We start from the raw sequence: 14,406 nt of genomic DNA, 5'->3' as shown, positions 1-14,406 counted from the left end.
TGACAAAAAAATACTCATTATAATGAGAATTTTTTTCTTATAACTTGTATTCTGAATGGTGGCTGCTTTTTTGTAGACTGACTGAAACCAATCGGTGTTCATCAGACTGGCCATTTCAACCTTACCTCGTGTTTGATGTCGGAGACGGTTCAGAAAGACGGGATAATGAGTATGTTTTCCTCCCTTGAATCCCCAGTGATGGTCCCAGAGTTGTTCTATTATTTTTGTTCATATTTATATTGAAAACATTTTCTGTGCCTCTCTCTGCCTAGGATCAGGGCACAGTCATTCTTAGGGAGCTAGGCTACTAGCTTCTCCTTTTTATCATAGATTATTAATATCTCTGTCTATATGTTTCGGCCTTGTAGTTCTTCTTAAGTCTGTAGTGGGGATCGTAATCCCTACCATGATAAGCTCTTGAGCAAATACATGCTAAGGTCACAGCTGTGAGTAGGACAGACATGGCCCCAGTGCATGGCTGTTGTGATCGAAGACAAGAGGCAGTATAGATCCCTTGGATGAAGGTGGGAGACAGAGGGTGAACGACCCCTCACGTGTGGGATTGTGAGTAAGGGAGCACATTCCAGGCAGTCTGTGAGTGACAGAGAGGTTTGGTGGCTGGTAAGCAGTAAAAACTTCAAAGGAGTCAGGGCTTACGAGAAAATAAGAGGGTAATAGTCTAAAGGCTGCTTTTGTCAGCACACGGCCTATCTAGAAGTAAGGAGAAATAGAAATGCCACCTCTGTGTCACCGAGAGGGCCGTAGAGAAGGTGACATCCTCAGTAAGAACGAGGCAGTAAGCCACCCAGGAGGGGGGAGGGGACATTCAGCGAAGAAGTTAAGAGAGACAGAGAAGCAGTTGGCCACAAGTAATGTGGAGGTGAAGGTCATAGAGGAACGTTGGCCTGAGAGGTGAATGACGAAAATAAGGACTTCAGAGATGGAAGAGAAGGCTGGCTGACTGGGTTTTCTGTCAAGTGAGCCTAGAAGTTAAGAACATGGGGATTAAAGGCCCTTAAACTGAGACCTTCAGGCAGCTTCAGGTGCAGTGCAGTTGTTCTGGAATGGGAGTGAAGGGGTGCATGTCGTTTGGGAAGTGAGCTGGGAGTGCAGGGGGAGGCCAGTGCGGACGCACCCCCGGGCTGCGTCCTGTTCAGTCCGCGTGGACGGCGGCCCCTGGCCGTGGGTGCGAGCTCCGCACAGCCAGTGCTGGGGAGTGAAGGAAGACGATCCCGTCTAGAGCGCTGGTCTCAGTGTGTGCAAATTCTTTTTTTTTCTTTCTTTTAAGTTTATTTATCTTGAGGGAGACGGGGAGAGGGGCAGAGAGAGGGGGAGAATCGCAAGCAGGCTCCGTGCTGTCAGGGCAGAGCTCAGCTCGGGACAGAACCCACGACCCTGGGATCATGACCGGAGCCAAAACCAAGAGTCAGATGCCCAGGCGCCCCCAGACAGTAGATGCTTAGTGCTAGCTCTTTCCTGTTCCTGTCTTGGTTACTGTCAATACTTCTTACTGTTGCTGTCCCTGTTTTGACAGATGAAGAGATCGGTGAGTAAGCTTCAGGTGACATCACACTCTTCGTCCTCATAACTTCCTGTTTCACTGGGTGGTTGTATGTCTTTAAGGGTACCATATTGATGGTCATTGTAACAGCCTCTTTGAGCCACTGATGACTGAGCAAAGGTCAAAGCTACCTTCCTGCCCTTCACTCTAGCAGAAAACAAAGTGGGACTGAAGCTAGCAGTTGGACTGCTATTAGTTTTGATGTGTTTTGTTTTGTTTTGTTTTGTTTTTCATCTTATTTAGCTCATATATAAATGTTCAAGAAATAAAACTGGTAATGGAAATAATTAAACTTATTAAAGACAAAAGAAGGGATGTTACTTTCCGGAACATTGGCATAATAACCCATTACAAGGCTCAGAAGACGATGATTCAGAAGGATTTGGACAAAGAGTTTGATAGAAAAGGGTGAGGCATCTATATTTTTACAGATATTTCCAGGTTTTCGGTTGAATTAAAAAGAAGAAAGAGGGGATAAAAGGAAACCTAACTCTAGGGAATGGTCTCAGGCTGTGGTAAGACAGCAGGAGGAGACTCACGGGCTGGCTTGGGTCACGCTGGGTAGGGAACGCTCACCCTCCCAGCCCCGCAGACCAGTCAGTACCTCCTGCTGCTGGCAGTGTCCTCCCCACCACAACTGGCAGTGGAACCGACTGAGAAACCCTCCAGGCCTTTTCCTTTAGTTCCCGGGACTTGTTGACCTGAATTGTAATTCTAGTAGGATTCATGAAGTAACACTTGCACTTGGGATAAAGTATTTAACCCTTTTCATGCCTTTATGTACAGGATGAAGATCGTGTTTTTGTCTCATTGGAAAGCCATTAACTCAAACATTTCTTAACCTAGAAACACACAAGCTTACCAAAATTGGCTCTAGAAAAAATAGAAAATTTGAACAGACAGACCTGTAAAAAAAAGAGATGGAATTAGTGGTCAGACTCTTTCCAACAAAGAAAAACCCAGGACCAGGCTTCACTGGTGAATTCTGCCAGACATTAAGATAAGAATTAACACCAATCCTTCTCAGACTCTTCCAAAAAACAGAAGAGGAGGGAAGACTTTCTAACTCATTTTATGAGGCCAATATTACCGTAATACCAGAGCCACGGAAAACATCCCAAGAAGAGAGAAACTACAGGCCAGTATCCCTTATGAATATGGATGTAAAAATCCTCAACAAAATAATGGGAACTGAATTCAGCCGCATATTAAAAGGAGTATACACCAAGACCATAGTGGGATTATCTCAGGAATGCAAGGTTGGTTCAACATACAAAAGTCAATCTGTGTGATCTACCATACTAATAGAACAAAGGGAGGAAACCTACATGGTCATCAGAATAGAGGTAGAAGGAGCATTTGACTTTTCGTGATAAAAGCACTCAACAAACTAGGAATAGAAAGGAACTTCCGCGACCTAATAGCAGGTATCTATGACATGCTTGATGGTCAGACTGAGTGCTGTGCCGCTAGGATCAGGAAGGGTGCCTGCTCTTGCTACGTTTGTGCAGCATGGTTTTAGAGGTCCTAAGCAGGATAATTGAGCAAGAAAAAGAAATTAAAGGTGTTTGTATTATACGAGAACTAAAACTATCCCTTTTCATAGTTGGCCGGACCTACTGTGTAGAAAACCCTAAAAATCCACATAAGCTCTCCGTTCTAACAGGTGAGTTCAGCCAAGTTGTAGATGCAGGATCAGCATACAAAAATCCATTGCGCGTGTGCGCAGTAGCAACTAGCCATCTGAAAAGGAAATTTAAAAAACAGTTCTGTTTATAATGGAGTCAAGAAGGACAAGATATTTAGGAATAAAAGAAAAGTACAAAATGGTGAAAGCAGTTAACACCTAGGTAAGTGGAGAGACATTGTCTGTCTGTGGATCAGAAGACTTCGTGTTGTGAAGGGGGCAGCGCTCCCCAGAGTGATCTACAAGCTGACCCTCAATTCTGCCGTCTCTGCCAGAATTCCAGCTGCCCATTGTGTAGACATGGACAAGCTGAACCTAAAATTCACGTGGAAATGCAAGACACCGCAATTATCTTGAAAAAGAATACTGTTAGGGGCTCATGCTTTCCTATTTCAAGACTTACTACAAAGTTAGTTATCAGAACTGGTACGGTCCTAAGGATAGACCTGTAAACCGGTAGACTAGAATTGGGAGTTCAGAAATAAACCCGTGCATTTATGGCCAGTGGGTTTTCAACAAGGGGGCCCAGGCCATTCACCGGGGAAACAAAATGGTGCTGGACCAACTGGATCTCCACCTGCAAGAGAATGAGTTTCGAACCTTGTCTCCCACCCCATCATAATGAACTCAAAGTGGAGTAGAGCAGGAAATCTAAGAGATAAAATTATAAAACTTGGAACAAAGGTATAAATCTGTATGACCTCAGATTAGACAATTTTCTGGTATGATACCCAAGCACAAGTTACCAAAGAAAGAATAGATAGATTAGACTTGATAAAAATTAGAAACTTCTGTGTGTCAAAGTACACTACCAAAAAAGGGAAAAGACAGCCCACAGAGTGGGAGAAGATACGGATGGTTCCTGACTTACCATGGTTTGACTTAGAATTTTTCAGCTTTCTGATGGTGTGATAGCAGCACACATTCAGTAGAAGCTGTACTTCAGGTTTTGAATTTGGCTTTTTCTCCCCCGGGGACCGGTGTGCGGTATGATCCTGCCTCGTGATGCTGGGGAGCGGCGAGCCGCAGCTCCCGCTCAGCCCCACGGTCCCGGGGGTAAACCATGACACAACCGTTCTGTACCTGTCGCAGTGCAGTGGTCAATAAATTATGTAAGATAACCTAGCACTTTATCAGGAAGTGGGCTTTGCCCAACTGTAGGCAAACGTGAGTGTCCTGAGCCTGTTTGAGGCTGTCCAGGCTAAGCTCCGGTGTTCAGTAGGTTAGGTGTAACAAATGCATTCTCAACTTAAGGTATTTTTAACTTCTGATGGGTGTATTGGGATGTGACCCCATCCTAAGTCAAGGAAAGTCTACTTGCACATCCTGTATCCGATGGGTCTCCTATCCGGAGTATAGAAAGAACTCCCACAACTCGGTAACAAACAGTTGAGTCATCGGATTTTTTTTTTTTAACGAGCGAAGGCTTTGAATAGCGTTTCTCAGAAGAAGATTGTGACCGAATGGTCAACCAGCACGGGAAAGATGTTGCACCTCGTTTGTCACTAAGGGAAATGCACATCGAAACCACAGTGAGATACCCTTTCACCCACCTAAACGATGACGATGATGATAATAATAGATAATGACAGAGTTTGAACAAGGACGTTGAGAAATCGGAGCCCTTGTGCTTTGCTGGGAAGAGTGTAAAATGGTAGATCACTGTGGAAAAACAGTTTGGCGAGTCCTCAAAAAGTTAAGCATAGAATTACCAAGCGGCCGAGCAGCTCCCCTGCTAGGTATGTGCCCAAAAGAACGGAGAAGATGTTAGCACGAAAGCTGGTACGTGAATGTTCACAGCAACGTTACTCGTAACGGTCAAAAAGGGCAAACAAGCCAAACGTCCGTCAGTTGTGAATGGATCGATGGCGGTGAAAGAAGCCAAGCGGGAAGGGCCACGCGTTTCATGATTCCGTTTATGTGAAATTACCAGACAGAAAGCAGGTTGGTGGTCGCCAGGCCTGGAGAGCGGGAGAAATCGCGAGGGACTGACTGCCGACCGGCACGAGGGGTGGAAGTGTCGTTGCGGAGGCAGACGGAGGTGGCGGTTGTACAACATAGCGGGTACTGAGCACCACGGAATGCCGTACTTTAGAACGGGGAAGTTTACGCTCCGTGAATCCTGTTTCGGTAAAAAAAGAGAACCGTGAAAAAAGCTTTTGCAGAACACTGCCGTGTAAACGTGTGCGTTTCGCGATGAGCTTCCTTTTTCCAACGAGCCTGTTTCTCTTTTGCAAATAGGCCGGCAGAAGTAGATACCGTGGACGCGTTCCAGGGCCGCCAGAAAGATTGTGTTATCGTCACGTGTGTCAGAGCAAACGCCATGCAAGGCTCCATTGGGTGAGTAACTCTGCGTCACTGCCTTCTCACTGGTCTGTAGTCTCGAGCCAGATCTGTTTCCGACCTCCGTCGGAGCATACCGTCATTTGCTCGCTCGGCCTTTATAAAGCCGTGCGTAACGTCGTGAAGGTCTCCCTCCTTCGGTTGCGTGAAGTCGATCCGCTGTCTGGTGTGCTGCTCTTCGTACCTCGTGTGTTAACCTGTGTCCCGGTGGCAGTCTGTCCTTTCCCTCCGAAGAGTGCCCTCCATCTTGGACCGGGGGGAGTTTGCAGGGGGCTTGCTCCTCTCCAGGATGGGTCCTGGAGTGGTTTTTCGCCTTCGCTGTGTTTTCGTGCTTTGGCCAAGTTTGTCAGCCTTAACTCCTGTGGGTTTACTCGCTAAAGAGGCCCAGGACACTGTGACGGTGGACAGAAAACTCCCCCGCGTCTTGGAGCCCTGAGACTCCTGTGTAGTTACTTTTTTCCTTCTTTTGAGGAGGTGAAAGTTCCAGATTGTACAGATAGGTTGACTTGGTCTGAAAGAAAACAGTAACGTAAGTAATGGTGACGTACGCTCTCCCTGCCCCGTTTGGAGAGAGTCTGCACGCACACACGGAGGCCTGGTGTCTCCAGACCATCCTGTTAGCGGTCCGCTCTCTCCCAGCTCACTGGAAAGTTCACCTTGTTCGCATGGCAGTTCTGTTCCTTCTGAGCTCCCCTAGATCTGTTGGTACATTTGTCTGAGACTTGTGTGTTTGTGTACTGGCTCCACGACATTTGAGTGATTTCAGATACATTTAAATGAAGAGTCACTGGTCAAGGAGCGCCCGGGTGGCTGTCTGTTAAGCGTCCGACTCTTCAGCTCAGCTCACATCTTGATCTCAGGGTCATGAGTTCAAGCCCCGTGTTGGGCTCCGCACTGGGCACGAAGCCTACTAAAAAATGGTTTTTTTTTTAATTTTTAAAAATAATAACTGATCTAGTATTGTATTTTTAGGATGTTTCTAAGGCTTAAGAATGACGCTGTTAAAACTGCCAGTGTCTCCTCCAAGTGAGACTAGGAGATTGACCGATGCACCACTTGGGAGGGAAAGCTCCGGATATTTTGTTTATTGTTTTTGATGGAAGTTTCTTATTTGCCGGGGACCCTATGTTGGGAAAAGGGAGAAAAACCACATCACGTTAAAGGAGGAGAAGGAGCCTGAGAAAAGCTGTCTGATGTGTGTGTCTGTGACTCACCTACACTCACATGCTAAGTCATTCTGCAGAAAGAAGTAACTTTTTTTTTTTTTTTTTTTTTACCACTTAGATTTCTGGCAAGTTTGCAAAGATTGAATGTCACCATTACACGAGCCAAGTACAGCCTCTTCATCCTCGGACATTTAAGGACCTTGATGGTAGGTGCATTCCTGGGACCAGAGGACTCCAGAGTCTGCCCATGGTTAACTGAGGCTGGCTCGAGGTTTCGTTTTTATTTTCCATCAAAATGCAAGTGATCGCAGGGTTACAGAATAATGAGCCTCTTCCCCCTGGTGGTTCTGCGCTCCGGCAGCTTCTGCCCGGGTGCTGACCGCTCACCCTGCCCCGGTCCAAGGCCCAGGTACCCATGGTCTGTTCTCAAGATGACCTTTTTCAAAAAGAAGAAAGAAGTCTCCCATCCGGGGACTGTTGAGATAGTAAATCCGTACTATGAAGTGAACTGCTTGGACAGCTGTGGGCACTCAGCAGACACTCCGCTCACCTGCTCGTTACTGGCCCAGCTTAAGGCCAGCGGGAGGGAGCTGGCGAGCGCGCGCGGGTCCTCCCTCCTGTGTGCCGCGCGCTCCGTGTCCCCCCGGGTGGGGGCCGTGGCGGAGCCCCTCTAGGAGAGGCGGCAGGTTTGCGTCCGTCCGTGGTGGACGGAGCGCGGCCTCATTCGGTGATGTCACGGCCCGGGAAAGCAGATGCTTGCTGCCTGTCTCCTTAGGGGTAATAGCTTCGGACTTGTCGAATTTCAGTGTCTAACACGGTCGTTGGTTATCGTAGGAGTGGAGCCAACTCGTTCGGTTTTTTTTCCCCCGGTTTTCCCCCTGCTTTCCGGCTTAGTGCCACCAGAGGGCATTCGGACGCTGTCTTGCCCGTGTACTTCTTCCCTGCGTCTGTGCTTTTCAGGTTTTCTTGTTTGGGTGCCCCGTTGAAAGAATTTTTGAAAGCTGCCGGTACCACCTGTTTTTAAGTCACTATGAAAAACTTGTTAGAAGTTTAACTAAAGATTTTGTTTCTAGCATGTTCTAAATCCCGACATGGTGAAATAACTATTAAAAATAAATCTTTACGTTGCTCTTAAAAGCGTCCAGCAGAACAGATAGCCGTAGGACTCTCTTTGCTTTTGAAATTGAATTTCCACTTGTACTTGTTTAGGATAAGATTCAGTGGGGCATATGTTTTTGTAATTGTCTCACTATTATATCTCTCTGCCACGAACATTTATACATAAGCTGGAAGTTTGAAAAACATTTTCGTAACTGAGGAGACTGTGTGAAGCGTGAACTTCTCTGTACTTTGTTCGCAACTTCCTGTGAATCTACAGTCACCTCAAAATAAAAGGTTTTTTTGTAGAATTATTTTTCCTGGGACCGTAAGGATCTAAGTGTGAAAACGGGATTTCTTATCAGTTGGTTGACCTATTACTATTTTTAGTAATAAAATTTTTGAATTTTGGCGGTGTTTAAACCTGGAAGGTAACATGGCACTTGTGTTGTGTATGCCCTGATTAAAGGAGCCTCTGTGGGCTCCCCCGTTCCCACCGCCCCCTTCTGTTTGGCACCCAGGAGTTTGTGCCCTGGCAGTGCGGCCTGCGGTCGGATGACCGGGCAGGACAGGGTCCGGGCGGGAGGGCCCCGAGAGCGCGTGGGGGAGGTCTTCACTCTGGGAAGCCAGCGCCGTAAAAAGATGGAGAAAGAATACAGTAAAAAAGTCCCAGTTTATCACTTGGCTTTTTCCAACTTAACTTCCGCGGTCCTTGGAGCCTTTTTCCTATGTTTTTGTTTCTGTTTTTGTTTTTTATGCTTACCCCAGTTTTCCTTCCGGAAACAGAACCAATGACGAAGGCACTTGGTTTTTCTCTGAGAAACCAAGAGTGATAGCCCTTACTCAGAACCGTTTTTGTGCTCTCAGAATCCGATTAAACACCACCTTTAGGTGCCGTAGACGTGGCAGAGACAGCAAGACCGTCTGCTTCGTGTCACACCTGTGTTTCGGCCACAGGGTGAGCATCTCTGGAGCTCTCCGGAGCGAGAAAGAGATCCGAGCCGCGGAGCCTGGCTCGCGGGCCTGCGTGGTGTGTGCCGGTCCCGGCCTTGCGTGTTACTGACGCGGCCCTTCGAGCGTAACGAGATGCTGTGAGGTCAGCATCGATACTGCGGTTCGTCAAATCCAAGAAGCCATTATGACATAAGTCGCTAGTTTATGTGCTACTCTTAGGCTGTGACGCTTTATTTCCACTTAGAACTTTTATATTTATTAAAAGAACCCTTCTAGTCTTGTTTAGACAGACGTAGGTCACTCTTGTTTGTGCACAAAAGAGAAAAAATACAGACAAGATGAACAGGTTGAGAGATCCCTAAAAGTATTTCACCTTCCGAGTCTGGCGCTACGTCACCATTTCCCGGGTCACAGTCACGTGGCCTCGTTGACGCACAGGCCGTGCCCCCGTGCCCTGTGCCATCAGAAGGCGTGCCCTGAGAGTACCCCCCATGGTCTCCGGGGTTCTCCTGCAGCCCCTGGTCTCCGTTCTCCAGGAGTTGATGCTGGTACTTTTTTGTCTCATCAGAACATTTCTGTGGGTAGGTTTTCAGGCAAGAGCTGGGAGTCCTTCTTCCTTCAGGTGGTTTATTGACTGAAAGTCGAGGGGTCGTGGTTGCCTAGCCAGGAATTCCTCTAGGATTAGTTACTCGGAGACTGCGCCCTGGCTGGTAGGCACCCCAGATTCAGAAATGGTAAAATGTGAACACGGTGTGCATTTCAGAATCAGTTAAATAAAACATCGTTCCTATTTTACAGATGAGGAAACAGGCCCAGAGAGGCCCGCTTGACCCAGGTCATGCAGCCAGTTAAAATTGCTGCCCTCCCCCACCTTTATGAATAGGACGGGAGCCCCCGCGAGGACAGCGGACAGTGGACAGCTGTGCTCTTTGCCCTCCTCCTCTCGCTCCTTCTCTTCTCCCTCCCCCCCCTTCCTCATCATCCTCCTCTTCCTCCTTTGCTTCTCCTTCCCCTCCTCTCCCCCTCTTCCCCCTTCCTCCTCCCTGTCCTCCCCCTTCCCCTCTTTCCTCCTCTTCCTCCTATTCCTCCCCCTTCTCTTCCCCCTCCCCCCTTCCCCTCCTCCTCCCCCTCCCCCTCTTCCCCTCCTCCTCCCCCTCCTCTTCCCTTCAGGCTCTGTGTTTTTTCCTCTCATGCACGCTCCTCTTTCTAAGGATGCCCACGTTCTAATGGTTGTAAAGCAGTAATTTATTGCCAAGCCAGGTCTAACAGGAAGTGAGGAGAATGCATGCTGGTGGGTTTTCTTCTCCTTAGGTGTGCTTCTCATAACTTGAGCTCCTCCAGGAAGGTGGGAAAAATCTGTGGAATAGTTGTCTCAGTGGATGAAGATGGTTTAGCCCCTTTGGAGTCTAGGAGGCCTTTGACAATTCAGTGGCAGCTATGGGCCTCTTTCTAGAATAGTCACACGCACCCAAAAGTTAGGGCTTTCTGGCACCAAGCTGTCCTGCTCCAGCATATGAGCCTTTCGAGAAGCAGGCAAGACTCTAGATCAACAGTGTCCGAGGAACTTTCCGGGATGACAGAGCTGTTCGGTGCCCACACCATCCAGTCACTAACCACGAGGCACATGTAGCCACTGAGCACTTGAAATGCGGCTGCTGCAACTGAGGAAGTGCATTTCTTATTTAATTTAATTTAATTAATTGAAATTTAAATAGCTCCTTGTGGCTGCTGGCAACTGGTACGGTCTGTGTAACAGCCAGTGACCACACGGCACCAGTAACGTGGTAAAATGGGGGAAGTTCTTTCTTACAGGCGGTGACCAGGGCTCTTTTCTGATAACACGGCTTCTTTCTGTGTCTGGACTTCTCTTTCCTTTAGTGGATTCTTGAGAGCCTAGTCATGAAGTGTATTTATTGTTGTTCAGAAATGAAAGCAGAAATCTCGTGCTTCCCAAGCATATGAGAGTTTTGGGGGGGGGGTGTAATTGTCTCTCCCTTGTCTGTTTCTAGGAAAATCAGCACTGGAATCACCTGATTCAGGACGCACAGAAGCGGGGTGCCATTGTCAAGACGTGCGACAAAAACTACAGGCACGACGCAGCCAAGATTCTGAAACTCAAGCCCGTCCTGCAGAGAAGTCTGACTCACCCGCCCACCGTGGCCCCGGAGGTGGCCAGACCCCAGGGTGGCTTGCCCAGCAGCAAGCCAGACGGTGAATTTGCCAAGACGTCTTTCCCTTCCTCCCTGTGTCACGTGCCTTCTGGCTGTAAGGAATCCACTGGTGCTGTTACCACCAAGGACCCTGAAAGACCTCCTATTCAGGACCGGCTTCGGGACCCACGACTGCTTAGGAGGCTGGGCATAGACCCCGAAGCCAAAGGGACGTGCCCGAGGGATCCGCAGCCCCTGAGCCCCCAGCATCCTGGGGCCACGCCTCCCTCGGGGGAGCCCGGCTTCCCTCTGGGTCACCAGGACCTGGGTGGTGCCCAGCTGTCCACCGCCGGAGGGACCACACTGAGCAACCAGAACCCTCCCGTGCAGTGGGAGCCTCCAGCTGCCGGTACGGATGTCTCCGCGAGTAAAAGAGCATGTGACTGGGAAGGAGGGCTCAGCCGCAGGAGAGAGACCAGGGCTTTCAGCGAAGGGGACCGGGAGACGCAGAGCCCTGAGAGCCGTCACCCGAAGAGGCGCTCCGGCTGGGACAACAGGAGACTGGAGGAGGAAGACCGTGGTTCCAAGAGAAGAAAGTTTTTATAGTAAAGCCAAGTGACAGAGATGGCCAGCCCCAGCATCGTCGCAGACTTCGGATGACCACTAATGGGACCGTCCAGATCCGATTATTTTTGTCCTTAAAGGAGTTTGTGTGCTGTTGGAAAACACGGAAAACGTATCCTAACACCTGAACCTCTCGGTGTCTTCGATATCTTTTGTCAGCCGCAAAAGCTGTCGAGGGCGTTTGTGTGTCCGTTATATTGTTGTCCTTGAAGACTTAAAATGTTGATCTCTTGTTGTTGTATAGTGAGGGAGACTGCAGTGGATGGTGTAAAAGTTGAAGTGTACATTTGTATAGCAAATAACAAAATCCTTTTAAAATGTAATCTAGTAGACCGTTTTTCTTTCCCCTGCTTAAAATGTTGCTCATTTCCAACAGAACAAACTTTATATCTAAAAAAAATAAAAAGGGGCAGGAGGAGGAGGAGGAGGAGGAGGAGGACAGGCCCTTTCAAACATGGTTATGGCAAGACAGACCTCTTCAGCCCGGGTAGTCTGCAGTAAGCTCAGTTAATGCTGGTGGGTCAGATGTCTCTAGTTCTATTTAAAAAAAAAACAAGTGGAGTCTCCTGGGGGAACCTTCAGGAAGCAGAGCTACGTTAGGTGAAGTTCTGCTGATGTTGGGTGTTTTTAGATGAGACTCCTTGGCACAGAATATTACGTTTCTCTGATGAGTTCGTCTACCTATTTCAGGGAGCACATGGGTTTCGAGCTAAAATTCTGATTTCCCCTTGAGATAGAAGAATACGAAATGAAAGAATCATTCTTGAGATACCATTCAGATGCCCCCCAGCGTATTGTGAGCATCCCGGAACCGGTGGGTTACAAGTCCAGTGGTCGTCAGGTGCCGCATCAGTGCAGGGGGGGACCCTGGAAGGGCCACCGAGGCTTGGGTGTGAAAGCTTGCCGGTTGCCGGGAGAACCCGACCAGTTTGTTTTGGGGGGAGCGTGAGGAACTGCCTGTTACTCCCCCCCCCCCCCCCTCGGGATTCTGGTCATTAACCGGGCAGCCTGGGACCCGAGAGGGCAGGCCAGATAGAATATTGTGGGCAGGAAATCCCTCTCTTTGAAAAGAGAAGGAGAAGAGTGCAGACGTGTGAGGTTGAGACCCAGGAAGAGAGCGGACAGGTTTCCCGTGAGCTCTGGGGCCCGCGTTACCTGCTGCCAGTACATCAGTGCGGCAGGATCATCTGATCGGAGGGGAGGGTGCTGTTGTGGAGGGGGGTGCCATGGCGAGCGGACGTTTGTCTGGACAAGGGAGGCCTGTCTGACCGCAGGGTCAGACGTGAGGGTGCACGGTAGCGAGTGACACTCGTCAGAACCAGTGGTTTGTAGCGACTGCTAGGCAGCCCATTAGCTACTTTGGGGAGGAGACCAGACCCCTGGAGATCCACGTGCACCATTTAAAATGCTGTCCTCTGAAAGAAAAAAATTAAAAAAAAATAAAATGCTGTCCTCTGCTTTTTAAGCCAAGGGGGCTTTGTGTCAGAACTTCTACTGAAACTGGTTGTTTAAGAGCTTTAAAACATTTGCCAGAAGTTTTAAACCTACCTTCTGTGACCCACGTCCCGCCCAGCGGGGTCCAGACGGCTGCTGGTGTTGGGCCAACACTCCTGGCCCTGGGCATGTGCTCCGTCCCCCGTTGGTGGGCAGGACACTTGTCCTTGGCCACGCGGTGTCAGAAAGCGCAGGGTGTGGGGTGCAGGGCGAGCCCCACCCCGTCTGAGTCAGGGGCTCTGTAAGCTTCCCGCGTGTGCCTTTGGCACGAAACCTCATTGTTAGTTTGAGTTCACTTTGCTGCTATCTTGTAAGATGCCTCATTGAGCGGACACTTGGTGGTGACGATTTAAAGGGTCAAAGAACTCCGTCGGCTCCTAAAAGGCGTGACAGTGACAGGCAGAGCTGGGGTCAGGAACTTCTCCCTCTGCTGGTGCAGCACAGAAATGAAGAGAGAAGTGCTCCCAGGCCAAACCCGGGCGGTGCTCTCTCCTGGGGCCCCCAGTGTTAACACCCGTCCTGGCGCTGTGCTCTTCTGTTGGTTCGCCACCCACCCGGCCCGTGTCCTGACAGCCCCTCCCTGGGAACACGGTCCCGCCTGATCCCGCATTTGAAACTGTTTGTTGTTCTGGTTGGTAAAAATGTTGGCATAAATCATTTCATACGGGCGCCTCTCTGGTGGTGGCGGTCAGAACGGTGTCGTTCTCGCAGAGTGAAAAATACGGCTGTTTTCTTCGTCCTTGCCGTGGCGTTGGAAGGAAGTGCCCCGTTTTCTTTCCGTGTTCATTCTCTCACCACGAATATATCCCACTCAAACGCTTGTTTTGCCTCTTTGTATACAATCTTCCTTGGCTTTACTGTGCATGGTTTATTTGGTGAATATATTTTCATGTATCATTACCAGGAGCAGATTTGATAAGTACATGTGAATAACCTCCTGTAAATGAATTTTGTAACAAAAATGCACTAAACTATTTTCTAAAATTAGCCGTGTAGACGATAATTTTTGGCTGCAGCTTTGATAAGTCTTTCTAATGCTCTGAATTCATAGCTGGGACTCGGTGAACAGTAACCCTCTGGTCTTTGTGAAAACACACCTTTGAAGAGAAAAGGGTGAAATTAAACGTGGAAATAAGAAAACTGGCCTGAGTTAGGAGCTACATATGACGGGGTCAGGTGCAGTGTCCTAACCAGCGTGCTTTGGGTCACTTGATTTGTCTTAGGTGGAAATTACTGCCGGGGGCGGGGGTGGGGGGGGGGATTTGCTTTACGCAGCCCTGTTCTCCAGCCCCCTTCCCCCACCCCCACTCCGGCTCTCTGTGAAATCCC

The 14,406-nt window shown here is 48.8% G+C and overlaps 1 protein-coding gene across 1 annotated transcript in view; it reads left to right on the top strand.

Annotated features, from left to right (window-relative positions):
* Positions 1-14,064, top strand: part of SETX (senataxin) — a 63,962-nt gene extending 49,898 nt beyond the window's left edge. The window contains 5 exon segments of the mRNA XM_030293936.2: positions 77-169; positions 1,805-1,969; positions 5,490-5,588; positions 6,876-6,963; positions 10,819-14,064. Of these exon segments, the coding sequence (XP_030149796.1) occupies positions 77-169; positions 1,805-1,969; positions 5,490-5,588; positions 6,876-6,963; positions 10,819-11,565 (1,192 nt within the window). The 3' untranslated portion in view covers positions 11,566-14,064.
* Positions 14,065-14,406: the final 342 nt, after the last annotated feature.

Source organism: Lynx canadensis, chromosome D4 (assembly GCF_007474595.2).
Source record: "Lynx canadensis isolate LIC74 chromosome D4, mLynCan4.pri.v2, whole genome shotgun sequence".
Taxonomy (NCBI): domain Eukaryota; kingdom Metazoa; phylum Chordata; class Mammalia; order Carnivora; family Felidae; genus Lynx; species Lynx canadensis.
Note: the sequence above shows the minus strand (reverse complement) of the source record. Positions and strands in the feature narration are given on the sequence as shown.